The 26326-nt window shown below is 40.6% G+C and overlaps 3 protein-coding genes across 7 annotated transcripts in view; 1 reads left to right on the top strand and 2 right to left on the bottom strand.

Moving 5' to 3' along the window:
• Nucleotides 1–11000, bottom strand: part of dlg5a (discs, large homolog 5a (Drosophila)) — a 36154-nt gene extending 25154 nt beyond the window's left edge. For all 4 annotated transcript variants that reach the window (XR_007814754.1, XM_018696734.1, XM_051076427.1 and 1 more), the window contains exons 1-2: nt 10259–11000; nt 800–868 (exon numbers count right to left, since the gene is read on the bottom strand). Coding sequence is in view for 3 of the 4 variants with exons in the window: in XM_018696734.1 (XP_018552250.1) it covers nt 800–868; nt 10259–10562 (373 nt within the window). In the remaining variant the exon portion in view is untranslated. The remainder of the gene's footprint in view (nt 1–799; nt 869–10258) is intronic.
• Nucleotides 11001–14157: 3157 nt separating this feature from the next.
• anxa11a (annexin A11a) lies at nt 14158–23105 on the bottom strand. Of its 2 annotated transcripts, none has more exons than XM_018696729.2 (15): nt 22943–23105; nt 21021–21290; nt 20203–20285; nt 19136–19498; nt 18858–18945; nt 18166–18260; nt 17728–17841; nt 17449–17539; nt 17024–17103; nt 16877–16933; nt 16683–16776; nt 16458–16553; nt 15272–15330; nt 14990–15112; nt 14158–14859 (listed from the first exon to the last, which is right to left on the bottom strand). In XM_018696729.2, exons 2-15 carry the CDS (start codon nt 21286–21288, stop codon nt 14800–14802), a joined length of 1671 nt encoding a protein of 556 aa, XP_018552245.1. In that variant the 5' UTR covers nt 21289–21290; nt 22943–23105; the 3' UTR covers nt 14158–14799. The 2 variants fall into 2 exon arrangements, with proteins under 2 accessions (XP_018552245.1, XP_018552246.1); XM_018696730.2 differs by having other exon boundaries at nt 19136–19351.
• Nucleotides 23106–24380: 1275 nt separating this feature from the next.
• Nucleotides 24381–26326, top strand: part of zcchc24 (zinc finger, CCHC domain containing 24) — a 34752-nt gene continuing 32806 nt past the window's right edge. Inside the window, 1 exon segment of the mRNA XM_018696768.2 lies at nt 24381–24908. Within this exon segment, the coding sequence (XP_018552284.1) occupies nt 24669–24908 (240 nt within the window). The 5' untranslated portion in view covers nt 24381–24668.

Here is a 26326-nt window from a genome sequence, read left to right as displayed (position 1 = left end):
TGTGGTTTAAACCATGGTCTGCAGGTATTCTTTGATTAAATTCAAGCACTTGTGTTTGGAATGCCAGGACATCTCAAGTCTTTGTAAAGGAATAACTTCACATTGAAACACTCTATTTATAAAGGTTGTTTACTAGAAACCTTCATTTTCTTTTCCCTGGTTTTATGTGCCTATTACAAGATCTGGCAGGTCAATTCTACCTGTCATGACTGAGATTAAAATACACCAGACTGATTTTAACACAGGGGGGTTTGTCATTAAAATAACAAGGTCATTCTCTTTCACTCTGTGTACCTGACACTTTGCCAAATGGACAGATTCTGACAAAAATTATACATCATTAATGAGTCATTTTCAGGGTTGTTTTCTTCATAGAAAAGAACACCCATGGCAGGAAATCTGAGGATTATGTTCATCTTTGGCTCAACATTTGGCCCTTTTGGAGGTTTATGTAACACAGCTGAGTCATTTGGACCTTTGTCAAAACAAGGGAAAAGACAAGCGTGGCAAACTTCCTTAAGGAAAGAGGAAGACATCGGGAGAGTGTTGCTGCCTCAATGTGGGATTTAAAGCAAAGGAGAAATAAAACACTGACTTCCCGAGCTCTGTAACCCAGCGGACAATCAGGAATTACGCTAATTTCAGAAAACAGTAAACAGCATCCCACAAGTCATAATGCAGCCATGCTGATTTGACTTTTGCACTGTTATTGTGTGTTTGAAGGTTGTAGAGAACCTATCTGACCTGTTGTAACACACACACACACAGAATAACAGGCATCTTGGGTCATTATACATACCAACACTACTGAGGGAGCTGCTGCTTTCTGAGTCAGAGGGCATGGTGGACAGAACGCTGTATGTGGAACCTGCCAAGAGACCAAGACCAAGAGAAGAGATATATTTAGTCATAAAGCACTGATAGATTGATTCACCAATTACACACAAGCCTGAATTAATTGCCCTAGCAATGTGGAAAAAAAATGAATATTATACAGCAAGCTTCATATTCCCAGCACAGCTGTATTATAAATTTGGTGCAGGGTTTATACTTGGAATAATAACTTCAACACTCCTTCTTAGCGCCTCTATATTATCACTCCAGACCGCCATCGTCATTAAACCTCCTTTCCCTCACTGTGCACTCTGCCACGCTTTGATGTATAGTCCCTGTATGTTTCTGCTACACAGGCAGAATGTCACGGCTGAAATGGGATTTTCTCTTTTTATGTCAAGCACATGGAGAGAAAGAGAGGGAGAGAGAGGGAAAATGATTCTCTATCTGAATAGCTGTATACACCGTTAAGCTGGGGGATATTTCACACAGGCTACCACAATCCATAGAAGAGACTATGCAGATGCCCATTATACTGCAGAGTCCATGCTCCAAAGGGCAACATAAATATGGCTGACAGCACAGACAGAATCTGTTTAAGAGACATCTTAGATTTGTGCCGGCTGCAGAAGACATCATCTGCTGTATTGTACACTAAAGGCACTCATTTGTTTTAACCAAATACCCAAATTTTCCAAGGAGGAGCAGATGGTTTAAAACTGATTTTAACCCAGAATGCATGGCCTTTCACATCCAAAAGTTGGTGTGTTACCTGCTGCAAGATGACAGTAATTACCAGAATTTATAGTGAGTAATGACTTTGTGCAGCCAGCAGTTTAGAAAATGCTTCCAGTGATAAAAACTGAAAGGAAAAACGAGAAAAAGACACAAAGACACAAACTAGTTGTTGATACATGAGTTCCTTTAAAAAGAGTAAAAAACAATAAATGTTGTAACTACACAGTTTTATTTTTTAATAGACATTTCAATTTCAACTGTAAGTAACAATTATTTCATTATTGATTTGTGTCTGATTATTTTCTTGAATGTATTGTTTGGCTGCACACTGTCCAAAACCAAAGTGTTTCATTTACGGATTTATTTTCTTTCTGCTGGCTAGAGATAGTTAAACCAATCATCTCAGCTCCAAATAAATTCCAGGAAGTCATGTGTACACTGAAAAATAATAGAAAAACTTGATCCTGCATAAAACAGCACAGTGAGGCACAGTTAATGCTAATCTGATGTGATAAAGGCACACCAAACACACAGGGTTTATGAGAGCAGGGGGACGGTAGCCGGCTTTGTCAGCAGCAGGCAATAGATTGACGCCAACTGTTCTAGATCTCCATCTCTGTCCCTGCCTCCCCACTGGGTTTAGCTACAGCTCTGGCTCCAGCCCTCAATGTGTGACAAGGCCAAGCCTAATTAACTATGAGCTCTGTGCGACTGAGCCACTCCATCTTAGGCCCCGCAGACAGAGCACAGAAGAGAAGAAGAGAGGGGGGCAAGAGGGGAAACTAGAGGAAGGCATGGAGCAGAGGAGGACAGTTGAAAGGAGATATCCTAACTAAGTCGCAAAAGAGATAAGGAGGGAGGGTGTTTGAGAGACAAAGAGGGAAAGAAGTAAGACGAGAGAGTGTGGAAAAAAGAGAGAGAGGGGAGCTTTTAGGCTTTTAATCTGTTCTGACGTTCCCTGATGCTCAACACTTTTACTCTGCGAAATGCTCGGAGCACACAGCTTTGATTTCATATTGTTCCATCAGACATGATGAGAACAGCTGCACGGCATTAGCTCTCTACAATCAACACAGCTATGTAAAAGGCTCCTGCTCATTTCAGTGGCTGCACGGAAAAGCAACAACTGACTTCTTGAACCCAGCATCTGACTGACGAGGTCTCATAGTAAACGATGTGAACCACTGAGCGGTATTATGCCAGCTCAGCTGAGGGATAAATCTTTTTAAAATACCGTACAGATTTAGTGAAGCTGTGCCAGAAAAAGCCTAAAAATGTAGCTTCTTGAATGTTGTATTTTGTGATTTGGAAACCAAAACACTCAGATAAATTAAAATCCCAGTAATCTCTACCACTGAGGACACTCGCCAATCACCGGAGAGCTATAACTCTCATGAACAAGGCAGTTCTGGGACAATCCTCAGCATCTCACAATATGATTTGGCTACAAGGGCAAGCATGTGCACCCAAATTCCCACATTTAGATCAGTGTAATGGGCTGATTAGTTAACCCTGAAAATGCACCGATGAATGCAGTATGGATTGCATGTCAGATACAAGCCACGCTATCCAGTGGTCGATGGGTCAGCGGCGTTAGCCTTTTCCAACAGGCTTTTAATCATCAATAGCAATTAGTAGCAGGAGCCACATTCTGTTAGGGTGATCATTTGTAAACACGTTTGCTGCATCAATCAAGCAGGCATCCATTAGGGCAGCAGAGATCTGATGATATAGAGAGGGAGAATCCAATTGTCTCTGGCAAAAACAGGCAGAGAGGACAGATCAGACCTGAGAAATCTTACCCAACATTCATGTTAAATTAGAACAGATAAATACATGATGGCAGATTTCATCCGGGGCTATTAGATATGCTAATAAGGGGCGAGCATCTGCTGCTGACTTCCATCAAGAGATACACTTTTAAAAAGGTGAGAAACATTCCAGCAGAGGACCTGAGGTGACAGCACCAAAAGCCTGTCGCTGTGCTCTAAATAGGTCAGGGGAGTACTCGCCCTACCTAAGGGGTTCCACTCAACCGCACCCCCCACCCCCACCCCACTCTGCTTTCTCTCCCAATCAAGTGATGTGCTCAACCACCAACAGTTGCTTCAGACAAGCAGATTATGTTCTCCAGCACATAAAGCAAGATGACACACGTTGCCATGGTGAAGCTGGATGAGAGGAATAGTAAATTCTGCAGCGTGGCAAAAAAAAGAAGAGCATAAGAGTTGGGAGGGTTGATGGAGGAAAGCCTTATCAAAGAAAGATGCAAAGTCTGGCTTCCACCGTCGGGTGAGACTAAATTATTTATCAGCTCCAGAGAATTCTCTTATCAGACAATGAGAGTGTCTCCCAAAACATAAAACACGTATGATTATCAACGCGATTGGACTCTGCGGCTGCTTCAGACTCCCTTTATCGGAGCGTGTTGACAAGCCTTGAAACTATGGAGTCGAAGCAACTGAGGCGCCTTGTTCTGTTCCCAAGAACACCACTGACAAAATTTTCAGGGCCACTTGGTAAAAGAGCAGCATTAGCATTCCAAAAATAATACTGGGTGCTACTCTTTATTAGCCGCTGTCAGCCCTTCTCACTGTCAGTGCGCAACAGTGATTAAAAAAAAAGAAAAAAATTAAAAAGCAGTCACACACCAAGTAGCAAGAGAGTCCAAATATTCTTTGGTGCTCCCTCTCCTTTTGCGTGTCCTCAGCTTCACAGCCATTAAACTACAGAGGCGCAAATAACAGCAACACTAATAATATGGTTGAAAACTACTAACTGCTCACTTTACAGTGTGCTTAAGTGAGGCTGAAGGATGTGTCAGCATTAAGCCAGTGAGCAGAAAGCATCCCAAACCTCTAAATCCTTGCTGTGGTTCTGCTTCCTGCAAGGAGGATGTAGTCTGAGTCAGTGATGTGGCGATCCCACCTACTCTGTCATCATACAAGGTACTGACCCAAAACTTTGAATATTCAGAGATATTAGGTGCCAATCCAGTACCACCATTTTCCATTCAAAATCTGTTTGTGTCTTGTACACGTATGGTAACATGAAGCTATAATTACACATCGCATGTTGTTGAAATCACATACAGATAAAGTTTCATTTGTGGTTCCTTCATCCTCAAATTTGTGAAGAAATATGACTTGATTTCCCTTGTCAAATTCCCTCCCTGTACTCTGGGACTTCCAGTAAGCCGTGTAGTGGGCCCAACTTCTGGGGAGGCAATGACACGACAGGCCAAGATTCTGGGCAATGAGCCAGTGAAGCCTTGCTGCCGGGGTAAAGGATTGATCATCTGATTTAAGGAGTCTACACTAAGCATAAACAAGAAGACATCTAAAATGATGACTCCATGAGCCAGGATTACTCAACCACACGCACACCGCCTGACTCACTGCTCCGGCCGATGGTCAAACCCACCCACTTTTTTCCCCTCATAGGTCCATGTGTCTGCCCCGTGGCATGCCTCAAAATAAGATCTGTTATGGTGTTGATATAAATGCAAGACCATCCTCCTCAGATGCAGCAATGTGGTCAGTGTGGATCTGTGTAAATACTAGGGGACACGAAGCGAAAAACAAGGAGATGTGTAGAAGAAAACCTAAAAGGCCCTCAGCACTGAGCCCAGAAAACCTGTCAGAACTGCTGAGCAGCACCAAAGTCCAAAAACAGAAAGCCCCCCGAGTGCAATCCAGCCCAGCCTATTATCAGCAAGACATAATGGGTTTTCTCTCTGCAAAGAGTTCTAGCTCAGCATAAATGAGGCATAATTTCTTTTTGAACAGCTTGCCTGTGCCAAGGGTTGGGTCAAAAACAAAAAGGTGAAAGATGCCTGCAACATGTCCTCCAAATGCTCCACTACACAGCTCGTGCAAATACAAGCCAAAACACTGCCAAAAGCCTGTCTGTGTGGGATAAACCCACTATTGGAATTTGGGTAATCTTTGTGACATTCCTTTCATGTTTAATCACAGAGGAGACTATGTTGATTCAGAGAGCATTTTCGTTGTGTGTTGAGAAAATTCAGTGATTAAATTGCACTATAATTTTTTAAAGGTCACTGAGAGAAAAGAATCTAGTGTAGAAGAAAAGTGCACAAAATCATTAGTCAGACCTAACAATGTGGATGTAACAAGTAGGACTTTTACTGTATGACAATTATGAGCAATAAAAGATGTCATTAGGGGTTTTACTCCCTTTAATGCCATTGATATCAAAAACATATGCATCAATTCTACTTCAAGGCATTTTGGTCATAAAAGTGGCAATCTCTGCTTATTGCTAGAGAAACCACAACTCTTCATCCCATGTTCCTCTTTGTAATCTACACACAAGTGGAGGTACCCAGTGCAATAATCTTCACCGCCACTATCATTTGTTGGCGATTACAGGTCACTTTTGACCTGGGGTCACGTGCCAGAGACTGGAGGACAAGTGACTGCAAGTGTAGCTGGGACAGATAAAGAGGTAGAGAATTAAAGAGATGGTGGAACAAGGTGAGTCAAGGGTGGAAGAGAAAGCCAGGACACCATGATGGGAGGAGAGGAGAGGAGAGGAGGGACAGAAAGAAGATACTGCAGAACAAAAGCAGCAAAAAAGAAAGAGTCTATTGGAGGCGGGAGGGGTGGTAAGACAAGGAAAGACGCTGTGTACTTCCATTACTTCATAGCGCTGGTAAACATTTGGATGCTGGCATTTCCTCTACCTTGTGGGTAATTAGAAAGCGCAGGAACATGTGTAAAATGGTAATGAAGTCCTGCTTCACAGTACAGCCTCCTGGCTGTGGTTCGCACATTCAGAGTGGAGATAAACCTGCCATCAGATATTAATGCCAAAGTGAAAAAACATACAAATTTCACACTAAAAAGATGCTGTGTTAGAGAACAACAGGATTAAATTGGAACAATAACACCAATGACCCAGTGGAAGTAGTGAGGTCACCCTCTCATTAGCCTGTATCTCACGCCTTGATTAGATAGATATATTGAGCAGCATCACTGACAAGGGATCCTATACCATTAACAGTGCTAATTACAACTCAACTAAGGCTGCAACTAATGATCTAATCACTGATTTTCAATAATTCAAATAGTGATTCAGTCGACAAAATGTAAAAAAAAAAAAAAAAAAAAGTTAAAGTGTGGGCACAAGGTTACACAAAGTCATCATCAAAATGCTTATTTGTCCAACAAACAGTGCAAAATGCAAATATGCTCATATACTAATTTCTGTTGATCAACTACTTGATTAATCAACCAATGGTTCCAGCACTAACCTCAAAAGCAAACTGGCTTATTTAAATAACAGCACAGGGACTACTTGGCCCGTATCAACTGAAGCCTGCATTGCTGCTTGCACAGAGACACTGCAACGTAATAAAACTCCCACAGACAACTCATAGAAAATGTGATCTACTCAAATGTCATCAATCACACCTAAGCAGAAATGTCAGTTAACAGCAGATGAATTGATGGCTTCCTCTGCACCGCAAGAGAAGGGAATAAAGTCAGACTGTGGCACAAAAAAGTGAGGTGAGGGGAAAGCGAGCAGAGGTGACAGCGTGCATCACCGGGTGACAGACAGAGAGAGACGGAGCGGGGGGGGGGAGAAAGGTCTGGCTCGTGGGAGATATTTAGGAGCGGCGGTCGTGACAAGAGCGTCAGGGTCATAACTCATTCAGTCTGTCCACTGTGGTTTATAGAGTGGGACAGAAACTGGTTGACAGAGAGGAGAGCACACCCCCACCCCTCCCTTCAACAATACACACACTGGCCTATGTCCTAGGCTGCTGTACACAGAGCAAGCTGCTGACTGGGCACTTTGGGCCTGCTCAACTCCTCAACAAAAGGCTTGTTGTCTACCTCTCTCTTGCTCCCTCTTTCTATCACCCTCTTCTGTCTCCCTGGCGTATCCCTCTATTTAAGTGTGCGGAGAAATGAAACCACTCAATAAAGGAGAAGGGAAGGATATAATAAGTCAGGGGTAAAAGAATCCAAAGCATGGAGAATATGAAGGCAAACAGATAGCAGAAGAAGACGACTGTGGTCGTTGCATCCTGTCAAGGAGAATTGTGTTGCCCTCCTCTCGGAGTGCGTTTAAATCACTGTCACAGACCCTTGAGTCTGAAAACAGTTGGGGGATGGTGCAGGTACATCTCCTCTACTACTCTGCTCCTTCAGGTAGAATATCATCCATGTGACACGAGGGAATGAGGACGCAATCCGAGGCATGAAATCAGCTTGATTGCAGCTGCTTGGATTTACCCAAGTGTGCGACATAACAAGGCCAAAACTTCAATCATACTCAACGTTCTGAGTGAGTCTTCCGTTCTGCAGTTTAATCAGAGTTAGAGAATTTGTTAAAAAAGAGTGAGCCACAGTCCCCTGGCACACTGATGAACAAAACAGGCTAAATAATGAATGATTTGTTTGTATGTTCTCTACTGCAAATGTGCTGGAGTTTGCCAGCAAAACACTAATAATTTACAGAGCCCAAGCTTTAAACAACTGAGCATTTGTGTGTGTGTTTTCCTTTGGGGGTGAGGATGTTGCTTTGGAGTTTGGATGATTTCATACAGTGCGCGTGTATGGAGGCTCAGCTGGCAGAGGAGGTGCATCTGAGAACAAGAGCAGGCAGGCAGCATGAGAGGAGGACGAGTTGAGAGCAGGTTGCTATCAGTAAGACTGATCACACACTCATATTCCCTCTCTTCACACACACACACACACACACACACACACACACACACACACACACACACACACACACACACACACTGCGTCGTCGTTCACAGACACACCAGGGGCTGTGAAGATTTCATCCCTATGTGCTGTTTCCACCAGCCTCTCCGCCTGAAGGTACTCTGTGAGCGGCTTGTCTTCGGTCTCTCGCAAGTGTGGTTAAAACGAGGTAATCGCATCAGGCGAATCACTACACTGAAGATAATAAAAAGCACATTAAAAAAAAAAAAACTCACAACACTCAAAACAGAAGGAGCCAAGAGCATACAGGCTAATACAGAGGACTGTAGAGGCATGATAAAGCGTGTCTCACAGAGAGAGTTTACACCAGAGAGAGGAGAGCGGGGCCTAATCCTCTGTTGAATAACCAGAGGCTGACTAGCCAGACTCACAACTGGTACTCACACTCTCCTAGTACAGGGCAGGTCAACTCTGAGGCCTGGTGCTACAGTCTGTAAAGGCGTGTGAAGAAAAGCCTGATTCCACATTGTCATGTCCAGCCAGAGTCAAGGGACTAACAGAGGCTCCAATTTTACAACAACTCACATGTAAACAACTGTCAATGTGAGTGTTATTCTGCAGCAGCAACACTCAATACAAGGAAGTAATGAAGCTTAAGGAAGCATTAGCAATCCAGTCAGCAAGAAGCAAGACACCAACTCAGCATTAGCTGCTACAGTCTGCTTGCTGGTAGTAGACAGAGACACACTACAACTTGGCAGCTGTAAACTATGGATCGCATTGTGTATTTAGACATGTCTGTTTGAAATAAAGCTTCAGTGAATTCGGAGATGGCCCACATGGTTGTTTTACATGTGGAATATATCAAAAGAGAAGCATTACTCTGCATCTACTCCCCACTTTTGAATCTCAAGGCTCATCCTGCATTCAGGCCCTCGGGGCATGACGCTGGTTGTGAGTAAGCCACTGGCTTCAGTCATTCAGACAAAGCAAAACAGGCAAAACTAGACAAGGCTTTTACACTTGGTTGCCCTTTGTCTCTGTGCAACACCAACCAAAAACTGCTGAAGTGGAGGCAGTTGCTGTGAGGACAGAGTGCAAATCAAATGACTGCAATGAATAAACTGCAATTAAAAATGTAGCATTAACATGCTGCTGGAGAGAAATCTGGTTCAATCTGCATCTGCTAGGAAACCAGTGTGGTTTTCTCTCCAAACAGGAAGGTATACTGATCCATACTGTGCTTTATGTTGCATATGTACGCATGGGTAAGCTGCACGCACACACCCATGTACAGGTCGATATGGGCAGACATGTCAGTGGTACACCAGTTGTCATGGAAACAAGTCAGGCTACCTAATGTACCTCAACCATATCATGCCACTGATAACAAGGAGTTTGTCTTGGATGTGAGTGAATTGATTTCATTTTTTTTCTCTTAATAATGCACAAACATCACAGACTACGTTTGGTAGAAATCATCACACATATCTGGCCAAACCAACTCCACACCATGGATGTGTAATCTGTGTATTGTATTGACTGGGAGAGAGCCTTTTATGGCAGAATGGCTGAGAGTAATGACAGTACAGTCCTTGACTGAATTAATCACAAGCTGTGCATTAGATCTGCAGGCCATTGTGCATATTTAGTTTAAAGAAACAGGCTAGTGCATAATGTTTTGCACATTTATCAAAGCAGAAGGTTGCACTCAGTGCGTCCTGATTGCAAATGTGCAACTATGTTGTAAGCAACACCGTTGCCTGCCCTTGCAACCTTCACGTGATCCTGTATTAGCATTTTATACAGTTTTAGGATAATAGTAGATCAAGCTCCAAGCCCGCTGTTGTGTATCTATCCAAACACGGTCTTCTTGCGCCAGACCACCCAGATTGAACTCACGGTAAGGGCTATGCAACGGTTGGTCCACTCGTTTTTAGAAGTGAAAGCCTATGTATGAGTAGTTACGTCTCAGGTCTTACCGGTGGAGTGGTCCACAGGTCCACCGCCGTTGTTGCTGAACAGGGCAGCATACAGGTCAGGGTATGCCTTCTCCAGGGCCACACACAGGTCGAGGAAATGGTCGCTCTCCTTGTTCATCAGCATCTTCAAAAGGTGGTCTACTTTCTCGGCGCTGGAAGAACAGTTCTGGTCCAGTTCGAACCTATCGAGTTGACTCAAGGTACCAGAAACTATCAGCAGCTCGATCACTCGGTCCGCATCTGTTATGGACTCCAATAAGTTCTGGTGGCACTGGTCTAGCAACTCTTTGTGCTTTGGCTCCATTGCTATCCGCCGTAGTTCCGTAGCTTCCCAGCTAACCCAGACGGCCAAGTGGATGTAATATCCTTACCGATCAAAAGTACCGAGCGATTATTGAACTTAACTTATCGCGGCTTGCAGAAGTTCGCCGGAGCCACCACGGCGTTAGGTTGCACAGGAGATCAATTTTTATAGCATATTGAAAAAGGCACAAGAAGCCATATTTGTTGCCCAAGGCTGTTGACTGCACTAAACAGCGATACATTTTTCCATCTTACTCGTGTGTAGCAGTTCAGGTCGTTTTTTGCTTCCCCTCAGAGTACGCTTCAGCCGAACACATTTTCCTCTCCTTATGTATCATTTAATGCGCCCTTTGCCGACTCAACTGCTGGGAAAACTCACGTAACTCCGCCGCTGATCCCCAGTTACACTGTATCCTCCGCCATGTCTGAGCAACTCAGCAGCTGCTGCCCGCTGTCAATCAACGATCCGCTCAATGACCATATAAGGCAAAATAGGGCGGGGTTTTGACAAAAAACACACCTATTTCTTCAATGGGCGTACACATGAGCCCGTAGTACGTCGAAAATCCCAGGCGGAAAAAAATGAGAATGGGGAGAATTTGCATGAAAATATGGAGAATTTTCTAAAAAATATCGACGTAGTGGTAAAGGTGGGTAAACAGTGACCTCACCTTTACAGTACAGCAACCATCTACATTAACAGAATACAAAACGCATGATTCTGTTGTCCGCAGTGGTGGAGAGGAACTAAGTACATTAACGCAAATACAAATTTGAGATAGTTCTCTTGAGCATTTCCATTGTATGCTGTTTACTCTACAACGTGCATTTCACAGGTTACTTAATCCTTTACAGATTTAGATTTAGCATACAAAACCTATGATGAGCCATAGCGTATAATGATTGAATAGATAGCACTAACCACCACTACACTAACTACAGTAGTACTGTGCTATTATTACAGATTATTACAACAGTATTGATTACCCTATAATATAACATATTATCTATGAGTAGTTTAATTTTTATACATTATGTACATCTTACATTTCAATACATATGTTTTTCCTGTGATTGAGTATTTTTATATTGCAGTAGGCCTACAGCCACATACATAAAGTTTCTGAATACTTCCAATGTATTTATCTGATGATCATCAGTGTCATGCAACTCAATATATCACCACAGTGTAAATGTCAAAAGAATTTTGTCAGCCTATGATTGCTGATAAACCAAATGATATCAACCCCTCATTATAGTCTTTTGATTTAACAGTGACGCATCACATCAGCAGAACCCAATCTATGTTTATCCTCACCGACTACACTGGGTACTTTATTTAGGAAAAAATGCTAATGCAGAGATAAAAATATAGGATTTTATTCAGTCCTTGCATAACACTGCTGCTGTAGCCTGAGGCTTGTGCACCACATTTCTATATCTAAGCTGCGACACTACAACTGATTTCAACATGCACTGTATCTGTGTTTTGGTTAACATATAAGAGGGCAGTGACAAATGACAAAATGTGTATTGAAATGAAATGTGCATTCGAGTAGGATTTGTGAAATACGCAAATGATGATGATGATGATGATGGATGCGCTCCGCTTCCAGGCAGTCTACAGCTGAATAAAGATTGTTGGCACAGAGGCAGGAGTCTGCAGGCATACCTCTCAAACCGTGACCTTATTCATGCATGCACTGAATCTCATTGTGACATCTACAACTCTCTCCCCCTCTCTCTCTTTCTGTCTCTCTGCCATGCTGGCTCCATAGCTTGTGCAGCCATGTGCTATCCCTTTAGATGAAAAATTAATTACAATTCATTCATATCAAAGGGAAGCAGGTCCCCACTGCTGACACAGATTGGACGGTTGTGTCTGTACCCTACTTCTGAGGACATGCATTTGAATAGAGAAGACAGCCTGATGCTTTTTATCTTGGGGGTATGAATGTGTTTATTATTTAGACAACAGCGGTGGCGTTTCTAACTGTCTGATAATTTACTGAAATATTATTAAACAGACTTGTTTATCAGACAGCCCGGATCAGGGTAGATAATAGCTTTATCTTTTATTGAAGAGACTGTCAACAAGCATATCCATCATTTATCCTGGCCAAATTGTCTCAAACTGAAAATTTTATGGCTTTTTTTTTTATTGACAGTCCGAATAGAGATCTGGTTGATGGAAAGGCTGCCTGTGCTAAGGGTGGAAAAACTATCACTTTAAATTACTTTATCATCCACTCACTTTTACTACACTTTTATTTACTGCATCTATGTTATTCATTCTCGGCAATGGTGTATCCATTTTACTGTATCTTGATGCAAGAATGCACAAGGATCATAGTGTTCCCAGGGTGTTGGATGGACACATCCCAATTTAAGGAGGCAGGAAGTACATTTGTTGGTGTCCTCTATCATCATACTAAGACATTTTTTATGTAAAGCCATAATTTCCACACAATATCTCAGACCCCAAATGTACTGTGAGAGGATTCCCAAATGATTAGATCAGTTATAATAGACATTAAATTAGGCAATTCATGGTTTTTAATTAACAGTGAATTACACAGCCTTCAGCTGGACGCCTGCAACAGATGGGAGGTTTCTGATCGTAATGATATCAAAATTACAATGTTGGCAGATACATGCTGAAACTTTGAAATTTACTTATGAAATTCATCTAATGATGTCTAAATTATCTTCTCAAAACCGATCTAATAGCATCTCATCTTCATTAAAATTCTGTTTTTTGTAATCTAAACATCTATCTAAAGCCCTCCAGTCTTCTCCACCATTTATAGTCGATTTTAACACAACGTGATCAAAAATGATTCTTTCAGCATGGCTGTTACCCAAGAGTACCCCGGGCCTGTGACAGCACTGCAGACATGCTAGACTTGTTTAATGTGGCCAAGGCAGGTTTACGGATGCCATCAATTCCATGGGGCTCCCACCCTCCTCACTTCACAGAGTTATTGATCGTAGTGCTGTTACCTTACACACACATACACACACACTACTACAGCCAGCTGAGCGTAGAGCCACATCTCTACAGTCAAGTGTGTTAAACAGCATTTTAAGTAAAGCCAACAGACTTAATAAGGCATGGAGAGCTTCGTGTGCAGCCACACATGCTGGCCTTACACCCCTCAACGAAAGAGAAATTATGCATTTGTATTGACTTGAGTAAAAAAACTGTGCATTTAAGTATCACCAATTAATTTTTGGCAACGATTGTGAGACTTTTACATATTAAATGTTGGAGAATTATGTGGCCTGAGCACTTTTGCCGCTGAATGATGACCATGATTGTTGATCTAATACCATCATATAATGATCCATGTGAACGCCGCCTGTTGAAATTCACCCTTTTTGGTGTAGCTCTTGGGGTTGACATAAAGACTTCACTGCCCTCTACTGGCAAACACAGGTTACTACCAAGTGCTATCAGAACCATTTGTGTTCAACACTTAATAATTTCTGATTGTGAATCGGTGATGGGATTCGATAGACATCAGAGATTTACAAATCATAAAAAAAAAAAATGTATGTATTTTGCATGTGACAAACCACAAATACGTCCAGTGTGCGTTCTCAATGTTTATTTTCTGAGACTCGTGAAATTAAAATCACAATTTATGAAATGTAATGCTATGATTGTACATGCTACAATGACAGAAAGTGAAGCATCTGTTGTAAATACAGCACAACTATGATGAACAAAGAATTGTAAAGCGTAGACAAAATATAGAAGAGATTATACAGTTGCAAACATTGATATTAACTTTGGTACTTAGCTGCTACGTATTCTTTATCTCATACTTTATTCAGCATTGCTGAACATTAGAGAACAAGCTGATAAACAGTCCAGATATCATTAGATATCTGATCAAATTGGCACAATTGAAATAAAATATCTTAAAAATATATAACTCTTTAAAATTCAAATGTAATCTTTGACAAATCTATTGGATGGCCATGTATATGCAACTCAAATAATCAAAGTTTCACAAGTTAAAAAATATATATAACTTTTTTTGTGCATACTGTAGATAGAAAAGAAAAAGTATTTGTAGCAATATGTAAAACATTCTTAGAACTAGGTAAACATTGCACTGAGAGCACTGACTTGGCATGCAGGTTTGCGGTTTGTATATAGTGCGCATAGATAAGGCAGAAAACTGATATTTATAGAACATTTCTATAATGTAGTAGACATTGCTTCCAATTCAGTCACTACCCCCACAGAGCTTCAATAGGAGTTTTTTGTAATCTCCTGATGTGTCTCCCTGTCAATAAAACAAATGCATCACCAAATAATTCAGACATTTGTCTTATTATGTTTACTTTTAAATCAGGCACACTGCTGTGAATTTAATTTGCTTTGTATTATATAAAGTGTATGATGAGGATACTTACAGAGATGTGCGTGTACAGTGACTTGCCATAGTTTTTAACATACTCCTGGCGGATATCCAGCATGTCAACCTCAGAACGGGAGACCATGATGCGGATCAGGGTTCTGTCCTTGGTCCCAGCTCCCTGAACACATGCACACATACACAAATATACATATACATACAATATACAAAATTTATAATAACATACATATACATACAGAGATGGTGATATTGATCAAATATTAGTCTACACTAATAATATATGGAACATTTTGATCCAAAACATTAGGTTGAGTCTCACCTTCATGGCTTTGTAAAGCCTCTCAGCAAAGTAGGCAGATGTGTTCTTAATGCACTTCACTGAAACAGAGAAAACACTTATTGCCAACATAAACACTGCATACTAGTTAATTCATACTTTGTTTTTTGAACAAACAAATAACATCACTAAATTTCTAGAGTGCAATAAGAGATCTATAATATTTAACGCTAAAAAAATGAGGATGCTAAAGACAGCAATACTTCCACTTATGTGCAATCTTGATAAAAGAACTGTAAAATCAAGCTATGCACATATCAAAAGAATGTAACAGGATGACAACGAGGAAACTTAAAGCTGCATTAATCAAAATTTCTATATTTCATCAAGTGACTATGCAGACTATTTGTGGAGGAGGGAGACAGAGAAACAGTCATTTGAATGTCTTGCTAAGGCTATATAAGGCATATATTTTTCTTGGGAGTGGTGGAGACCAAAACAGAGCTAAAAGGAGAGTAAATATTGGGCTTACAATCATCAGGTCACAGGAAATATAAATCTATAATGCTACAATGTGTCTGCTATATATGCAGGCAACTGCTTATGTGTTGGCCATAACAACTTGATCAAAATGTTACTAAATCTGGGTTGTTTGTTTCTGAGATTTCCCACCCCCTAGTGGCCAAATATTGATTACTGCAGTTTCAAAGTGACATATTTTGAAAAATGAAAACCTGAATGAGAAACAGAATGTGAAGTCAAAAACAAAAACACTGTCCATGAGAGTGAAATGAAACACCATGTCAGAAACAATGGCAAACATCCAACACTGCAATACACACCACCTCAAAATTAGGACAATACAGACTAGGTGTGCAAAACCAATGGATGGATTTAAATAAAACACATCTATAAAAAGGTTACTGTACCATAACCCTGAGAAATGTTGGCAAAAAAGAACAAACAAACAGGTTACACGTTTAACAGGAGCCCTACCCCACTGTTACAATACATTTACTTTCAATAATGTATTAGCGACAATACAGCATGTATTATAATGAGCATGGAAAATGTTTTATGGTCATATGACGTTAAACATGTACTGCACATAAACCTTTCCACTTGCCATTGACTAATAATAATGTGGAACAAAATCTGACAATCACAGTACATGGGTGTGGCCCTTCTAAGACCAGACTTGAATAGTTAGGTGTGTGTCTATTCTTACCCACTGCCAACATGCCACTCTCAAGATCTCCAGACATCTCCCTGGAAATGCTCTTCTCGATATCCCTGCCACACATTTGCTGGTACTCAAGAAACACTGCACACACAAACACACACAGCATCTGTATTATAGCTAGCAATATCAACAGTTATTAGCAATAGCTAGATCTTCAGTGTTGAACCTTATTAGATGATGCCTGTGAGCATATCTTCATAAAAAAAATACCTGCTCTTAGATGGGATTTGCTCCGGGCACACAAAATAGCATTGAATTTGGACTCATCTGTTCCCAGCTTGTTTTCTCCAGCAGCGTACAGGGCCTATTAGGAGAACAGTAATGTGCATAAAGCAACATGTGTTTGTAATCAACAGGTCAAGTTATCAATTTAAGAATGAGAATGTGAATGAAGCTGACTTTACCTGAGCATCTTGTTTAGCCAGGGAGATGTCAACCTGTTCTCGTTCATCACGATTACCCTTCAAAGTACAGAGAAAAACATTCCTAATTTAATTTGAACATAGTTGCTAGGAGTCATCAGGTAAACAGGTACTGTTTCATATCTGTACCTGGGCGAGAGAGATCAGGAGCCTGCGGAAGTGGCCTGAGGTATCCCCACTGATGGCATCCTCCAGTGACTTCTTGTATTCTGAAAGTGCAAAAAATGTAATGACAGGAATTTTACAGAAACCAAGAACATCAGAAGAATTTAAGACAGATAAGCTAGAAGCTTTTCAGGCATATACTGTAGGTGGGGTGACCAGTTATGAATCCTTGATATTTATATATTATTATTAATTAAAGGGCTAGTACTAAATATCTGAATTTACGTGTGACAGATTTAGAAACTGCATGGTAGTACCCAAATCTAGATATGTTGAGCTTCTCTACTAATGTAACAAAACCCTTTCAACACAGTGTTGTGATACTATGAGATAAAGGAGTACTGAGCAGTGGAAGAAAGCAGTGCATTAACCTCCCCAAGGCATCTCACCTTGTTTGTAAATGCGGTTTATCTCCTTGATTTCAGCATTGGAGCGAGAAGACAGGATCTCTATCAGACAGGCTTCATCGGTTCCAGCTCCCTGTTAGGAAGACAGAACAATGATGATCTCACAAACTCATCCTCTGGCTTATTTTTGTTTTGTGAAACTTAATTCAAACCTACAACTAATGCAATCATTTTATATCATGTAAATATGCTTCTTTATTTTCTTCTTTCTTCTCTTCTTTCTTCTTTATTTTTATGTTTTTACATTGTTTGAGCATTTACCTTTATGGCACTGTTGAGTTCATAGGCGTCAAACTCAGCTGGGGTCTTCAACATGGCCATGACCAGCTTCCTAAAGTCTCCAGACAGTTCTGAATGCAGATCCTTAACCAGATCCTAAAAATGGAAACACGCTTGGAATAACTCAAACCCATCATTAACTGCTGCTGTGAAAACCTCAATGCAAGAAGGTCTGTGGCATAGGTCTGTAATGAGCTCTAAGGACATTCAATCCCCCTTTCCATTTTACTGACAGTGCTAGCACCTGTTGTCTGCTTGTCACCATTAAGCACTGCTAGGTAATGCACACTGAGCCACATATGATTCTATATCGGTAAACAGTGTTTGTTGTATAAACAGTTTTAAAAAAATTGATGCACTCCTAATGTTATCATACTGACAATATATAAAGTTAACAATAGGCATGAACAGGCCTGTTACCTTGCCATAGGAAGTTTTGTATGCCCGGAGCAAAGGCACACGCTGCTTGTTGGAGCGACTCCCCAGTAAGTCGATGATTGCTTGCTCATCAGTCCCTGCATAGACAAGCCCACAATGTCAAATCAGACACAGATAAAAATATGACTTGATTTCAGATTTAAAACATTTCATTTATATTTAGACATGACAAATCTCTTTTTAATTATATATATATACACACTACTACTCACTACACTACTCAGTGGATGTCATACATACACTTCAGAGATTTTTGTGATAGGGAGGCAGTTGTATTGGGGTGATAGACACACCTCATTTTGTGTTTTCCACGTAATGGTCTCACTGTGTACAGTGTGCCTTACATATTGGGGCACTCATGTAAATAACAATATCCCTAACTTATTGTGAGTAGTGTATATATATATGTGTGTGTGTGTGTGTGTTAAAAAAATGTGAATAACTCCAAAAATACCATTAAAACTGACTAATCAACTAAAGAGTTCCTTGCTGACAGTGACTCTTACAGGTCATTAGTCAAATAAATAATTAAGGCCAAAAAGAATACACAGTTAGAGCACAATTTCCCAAATGAGAAACATCCAGTGCATCCAGGAGACATTACAGCACAAACATAGATACAAGTAATAAAACGGCAAGTATCAAAGGTTAAAGTCTCTGCTGATAACACTCACCAAAGCCCTTCATGGCCTTCCTCAGGACCTCTACATCTTTGAGAGGATCAGCTCCAGGAAAGTCCTTGATTGTTCCCCTGAATCCTCTCTGACATAACAATACAGAAATTTCCACAATGCATCAGTGTTACTCCACCAAACATTTCATTCTGTTTTCGACATTACATTGTGAATGTATAAAAGTGTGTGTGCAACACATGATAAAAGAAATACATAATAAGAAGACAAATCTTTTTTTTTACCAATATGGGCAAAAAGGCATTTTCAGTGTCTCTTACATTGACAGGTGGAGCTATTGGCATGGCTCCTCCTCCGTAGGCTGGCATGGATGGATTGGGTGATGGGGCATTTGGGTACCCTGGCATTGGCGCTGGTGCTCCTCCATAACCGGCCATGGGAGGGTTAGGTGATGGTGCACGAGGGTACCCTGGCATAGGCTGGCCAGGCTGACCGGGGTAGCTCATCCCTGGGCCTTGGGGCATGGTCCCTCCTGGCTGTGGGTACAGGCCATATGACTGTTGGTTAGGGAAGGGGGCACCATACCCGCCAGGCTGAGGGGGAGGTGGGTACCCCCCAGGGGCTTGGGCGAACATGGAAGGGTTTGGAGTAAAACCCCCCATGCCTGCAGAGATCTGGTTGGCCTGTGATTTGGAAAGATTGGAATCCCATAATATGTGCACAGATCCTTGAAAATTATTTTATGCAAAGCAGTGAGAGCTGGTCACACCTTTTTTGGATTAGATGTAGATTTATTTTTATTTACTTACACATTTTAATGAATTTTAATCATTTCAAATTTCCATTATCTCCATTGATGTTTAACATACTTTGAAGTGAGTGGCTCCTATCCTTGATCTAACTTCAGAAAAGAAACTGAAGTTAAGGTTCCTGATGTTTTGAGCCTCCACCATTAACATGATATACAAGTATCCAAACAAAGTGTGGCCATGCTTTATTAGGGAATGGAAAGTGAGATATCTGATGACACAAACACAGGACAAAACAATGATTCAGGAAAGTAAAGGAGGTTAAAAAAAAGTTGTATCAGACTATTTTAGAAGCATGGATAAGAATTAAGTATATGACTTTTTCTCATGCAAGAGAATTTGAAAGTGAAGCTGAAAAAGAAAATGGCAGCGCTGAGGATTTTAGGATGCAGACTTTGGAAAAGTCTTACCGTAAAGTGAAAGGATGTGATATTCCATTAATGGCTGTGTAATTCATTCTAACTGGAATATTCAATGCAATAATCTGATGATGTTGCATTTCACATATATTAAGCATTTATTTTCTGGGTGCAGAGAAAGGTGTTTTTTTTTTGTTTTTTTTAAATAGATAAACTTACCATGCCAGCATTGTATCCAGGGTTGGATAAGCTGTCAAGGCCAATGGAAGGATAACCACCAGCAGGGCCACCACCCCAGCTTCCTAGAGAAGGTAAGAAAAACATACAGTCTTGTTTAAGAAAACTGAGAATGTATTGTGCAACTAAATGCCCAACAGAATTGAGAATATTAGACTGAGAAAGGAATGACCCCTCTTACTGGAATTTCCTTCTTCTCACTTTCCAACTAGATAACAGGCAAACGAAAAGAGAGCTGGACACAGAATGCAAGTACTATGTGAAGGATAAACTGTGGGACTTGCTTCTCTTAGCAACAGCAGAGTTTTGTTTGTTTCTAAGGAAAAAAAATTCCAGTCTATTAAGTATGAGTCTCATGATCCCTGTTGCCTACAAACACAACTGACTCACCCTTTCTACGATAGGCACCAGAATATTTTGACCATAATCCTCTGTTTCACATCAGCATAATTTTTTTCTGCAAGCACAATTAAGTAGTCTAATTGGATGCTCATGTTGCTAAGATGTGTGTGCTACTGGTTAAAGTAGGCAATTTCTTCTCGTATCTTAAACCATAGCAGCTTGATAAGCTTAAGCTAAGTGGTCACGGATCACATTTTGGGGAATATCCTTATATACTTTCTTGCTGAGAGCTGGAAGAATACTCTTTGGATAATCTGAGCAGAGCTGTATAAATCTGGCAGTATCTTTATATTTATCATACAGACATGACATGTGTCATCAATGTCTAACTCTTTGCATAAGTGCCAATAGACACAATTTACCAAAATGTCAAACAATTTCTATTGCAGATTGCTTACCTGGTGGAGGTGCCTGTGGGTAGCCTCCAGCCTGTGGGGGATAGCCTCCTGGCTGTGGCGGATAGCCACCAGCCTGTGGTGGGTAGCCGCCAGCTTGAGGAGGGTAGCCGCCGGGTTGAGGAGGGTAGCCACTTGGCTGCGGGGGGTAGCCTCCTGCTTGGGGAGGGTAAGCTCCAGGTTGAGGTGGGTAAGCTCCAGGCTGAGGTGGGTAAGCACCAGGCTGTGGTGGATAACCACCTGCCTGAGGGGGGTATCCAGGGTAGCTCATGGCTTTAAATATAAAACAGATATCAGTCAAAGCGGTGCCATATATGACCAATTACTATATACTGTAAAAGAATTCTTCACTGTGCATTTATATACTATGTCTGCTTTGAAAAATTTAACTCTAACTTACAATTATTATACAGTTAGTTGTTGCATTGGAGCAACAAACAATACTAATCTGCATTATAGGTCAAGGTTGACTCAGTGCTGTCCCTTAAATAATCCTCCAGGCAAACAGTTAGAGGCCTATCAAACTGATTCTCCTGGTTTCAGTTTTTTGCTGACATAAAAGGAGTTTGTAATCTTTTCACCACAGACTGTATTTTCTGAATGGAACAAAGTCACTGTCATTGTCAGTGCAATCTAATTAAAAACAAATCTTCAAAGCTTCATTCCAGGGCTGTTGGATCATAGACATTTTAGCTGAGCGGTGGGGTGGGGAGGAAACTTTCGTTTTGGTTAAGCTTAGAATGAAAAGCCTTTGCTCCAATAGGCCGACTTGTTCCATGGTAAGACTGACTTCAGTGGACTTAAATGGAACAGCCCTCTCTGCTTTGCATTTTATAGACACAGAGAAAAAAAAAGATGTTGCTGCGTTTGAATAAGCACACAAAGTGTGAAGGCTACCCTGTGAAATACAGAGGTCAAATAATACTAGATAGAAAAATTACATTCAGTGAATACTGCGATATTTTATCAACTACTTTGATATTTTTGTAAACAGGAGTTACTGCAATTGCAACAAGTCAGGGTTGTTGCAATTGCAAAAGAAATCGAAAATGAGGTTCGATTGTTGCAGGGTTAAATTTGCTGTTCAAGAGCAAAAGCATCACATCTAACCGCATTCACACATCAAACTGTGAGAAAACTGTGACCTGACCAAACTACACTACACAGTTGCAAACCAAGGCATGACCAAATTTACTGAAGGAGTTGGAGTGGTAATAAAAACACTTATCATTTCAGGGTCAAAAGAAAAGACAAAAAGGAAGGAACCATATACGTAAAGTAATTACAACATCTTAGTGTTACAAAACGGTTACAATTTGCAAATGTTAACATGCTGACTTTAGGTGTGTCAGTTCACTCACTTAAAAAGATTGCTAGATCGGTCAAATACGTGAATAATTAATTTATGTTGGCCTATGACAATCATACACTAACGTTACACAGATATCTTAACACTAAGTTACAGATTATGCTAATCAATGGGAAACATTTAGCCTACAACACGAGCAAAAGTTTGGTTTTGAAGAGTGACCTATCAAATGCAACGCCGTGTCAGGCCTGTACGAATCTTCCATTGGAAAGTAGCTTATTTACCTACCAAGCCAACCTACGTAATGAGGCTAGTTAAGTCTTGTCAACTGAACCCAGGCTTAGCTAGCTAGCTAGCCATGGATAAACTAACATAATTTCAGCAGCAGAGTAAAACTAAGACCATTTTGTATCCTTAAATGGTTTAGCTAAAGGCACTGGTGAATCTGCAACAATGTTGGCAGGCTAGCGACAGCGTCGAGTAGAGTGACGTTACACCGCAAAACGACTCCAAAAACCGTTTCCACTTATCCAAATGAAACTTATAACGTGTGCTAATGTATCATTCATTATTCTAGCTCTGCATGTTTCAATAGTTATTAGATTTTAGCACTTACTTTAGTCAGTTTTCAGTTTCTTCCTGGAAGCCGTGTCTCCCTGTCCAGTCACAATACAGGCTGTTTTTAACTGATGTGGGTGGGACTCATAGTTTCCATTTAGGGGGCACCCGCCCATTTTTCTGCCCGTCAGGGAGCATTGATAGACACCCGTCGTCTTTTTAAAACCACGTGACACGACTCATAAGCAAACACTGGACCTATAGATACTTGGACTTTATTGACATGATGGAAAATGTGACACACCGACGTCACGTAATGTTTCACAATAGGTCTAGTATTTGACAGGGGTGTGGCCAAAAACACAGTATACTGTATTAGATTGTTAAATAAAGTTTTAAAGTGTATGGATTTATATACTAATCAACATGTATAATATAATCAATATATTATACACTTCATAATTTTACAGTGACACTCAGTATTATTAAACGTAGACTATATTATCTGTAATATTTATAATAATACTTACAATATATTATTATAATTTTAGAGACAATCAAGTGACAAGTTGACACTACAGCAGTGTGCTTTCCCCAAAGTATGATTGTTTTTGTTTGTTTGTTTTGTTTTTGTGAGGTGATGACGGTCACCAAGTGATATTTTTACTTCTACGTCATTGATCCCACCTTTAAAGGGAGTAGGCAATGCACATTGATTATGTTTGAAATGTCACAAATGTCCTACTGTATGTGTGTGTGAGGGACATTCACCACTAGAGGGAGCCCTTTTAAAGCTTTCTCCATACCATGCCTGTTGCCTTCAGGTTGGGTTGAAGGCTGGGATATTAGGACCATGAGAAAGGCCTGGGAGCTGATTTTTTATTTATTTATTTTTTTAATTTTTATTAATTAATTTATTTTTAATGAACTGATTTTTAAATTGGTGTTTTAAAATGTTTCTTAATTTTAATCACAATTGATCCAGCAGCTTTTTTTCTTATTGCACACACGACGAAACATTTTTCAGACGGCTGAATAAATTAGTGACAGTATTTGGAATTTAAGTAGCTATATGTGAAACACTGTTGACTTCAGCGATCAGATGGGCCTTTACTACATTAACATAAGTCACAGGGAGTTTCCAAATACTAGTTAGTTAAGTGCAACTATTCACCTCTTTACCTGAATACACAAAACACCTTTCTATAACCACCCACCCCACCCCACTTTCTTTCACACATACACATACCACTTCAACACCTCTAGGCTAGGCAAGGCAAATGATAATTGATACAAGTAAGTAATAAATATCAACCTATGGCTCATATTTAGGCTGTTAAGTTGGATTAATTCAATAACTGATGTAGCAGAGTATTTACTGTGGTAAAGCTGTGGTGATGGGTTGAACCATTTGTCCCATCCAATAGGATATAAATGAATATTCATACTAACCAGACGCTGATTGGCCTGCGTCCCTGATGACGCAGAGTCGTCCTCATTACATATTCAAAGATCCTCTCCGTGCCTGCTGCAATAAAGGCAGATAGCGGACCATGGGGAGCAGGGGAAAACTTTTTATACTGACATGTTAGCGCAATGACTTTTGAGAAACATCTGACTGGGACGAGGCTCCCGGCGTGAGGAGGACAGGGCCCTTTACGGCAAGAAAAGAGGAGCTCTTGCCATCAGCCGGGGTACGGGAACGAAAAGCAAGACGGCAAAAGAGTTGAGACCAGTCCAAGAATCAGCGGTGGAAAATCCAGTTTAGCCATTTGAATTGAAAGATGAGCTTGTTGTCTGCCATAGACACGAGTGCCTCCGTGTACCAGCCTGCGCAACTTCTCAACTGGGTCTATCTTTCCTTACAAGACCCCCACCAGACCAGCGCTTTTGACGCGTTCAGACCCGAACCCAACTCTTCCCACCCGGATCTCAGCTTCAGCAAGACTCCCGGAGCGGCGGACTTGAGCTCTTCCCTGAACTCCAACTATCTCAACAACTTCTTTCAGCTGCAGCGGAATGAGGTGAAAGATGGCATGCCGCATACATATCTGGGATATTTCAGATTCGGAGATTGTGGTTGAATTTACCATAGTGAGAAACAGTGTTGGTTGATCTCTTGACTGTCTGTGCAGCAAATGTTTTAGCATGTACAGCATGGGCTATTCTGGTTGGTTATACATAACCGCCATGATATTTCTAATATGGCCAATAAGCTCAAATAGTCTCATTAAAGCAACGTCGTTATTAAAAGTCTCATTGTAGCAGCATTTTAGGGTGTTAACCTTTTGAATATTGTCGACAATCTCTTTTTAAACGATATATCTGAGCATTTAATAGGCCAAATATTATACTTTACACTGATGGATGGATATAAGTATTTAAATATTATTTAAAAAACTGTGAGCCCAAAGAAAAACTGTAACAATAATAGCAAAACAGGAAGAAGTCATAGTGTCACACTGTCAATTTAAACTTATTTCTGAGTACTTCAGCTATACTATAGCTATATCCTACTATTCTAGGATTGTTTGGTAAAAAAAAAAAAAAAAATAAAACAAATTACAAATTACAGTTTCATTTGGGCAAACTTATTAAAGTTTAATTACACAAATCAGGATCTTAATAAATTGTTAAATAGCTAAATATCACCACACGGTTTCCAGAAATAGAGAATTAAATTCCTTTTCACTTTAATGTCATTAAATAATTCAGGATAAATAAGTCTGTTTTCAGCAAACTAGTGAGTTGGGTTCAAATTAAAGGTGAAAAATATGTGTTAATCAGACATGCCTATGGTCAGAGAGATAAAGGTGGAAACAGATTCCCCTGCACGCCTCTGCCTGGAGAGAGCAGGCCACTGCAGCCTCTTGCTGAGGTCTGCTGTCTCTGGTTTCTTCAAATAGACCAGGTTGTGCAAACAAAGTCAGTCCTTGTTTACATATTGTCTATTTCTGTAGCTCAGTGTAATTTTAGGGACAAACATGCTGATAATGTATGCGGGGTGCAAACCTGATCCTGCAGACTGTGCTGTGCAAGAAGGGACCCCACCACCACACCCCTCAACCGCACCCTGCTCACATGCATACGTGCAGCGCTCACACAGAAAAATAATCACATACTGTGGGCTAAATGGTAGTGTAAAGAGTATGCAGCAAGCTTCACAGTGTGTTTATTACACCACAGTCGAGCTGCTTAGATCTATGTTACTATGATGCTATGTGTTGGAAACTCTAGGAAACACTAGTAGTGGATGGATGGTGTATTCAGCTTCTAGCGCCAGTGTCCATTATTATGGTGGTAACCATAGAGGCCTTTTTGAAGTCATTTAACATGAAACAGTCCTCTGAAAATTGGGTGTGCACATTATACATTTCATGCAATTGTGTAATGCCATTCAATCCACATGAGTATAAAGCGTTTCAAACTGAGGGAACACACA

This window comes from Lates calcarifer, linkage group LG16_LG22 (assembly GCF_001640805.2).
Source record: "Lates calcarifer isolate ASB-BC8 linkage group LG16_LG22, TLL_Latcal_v3, whole genome shotgun sequence".
In the NCBI taxonomy this organism is placed as follows: domain Eukaryota; kingdom Metazoa; phylum Chordata; class Actinopteri; family Centropomidae; genus Lates; species Lates calcarifer.
This window is presented reverse-complemented; position numbering and strand designations above follow the sequence as displayed.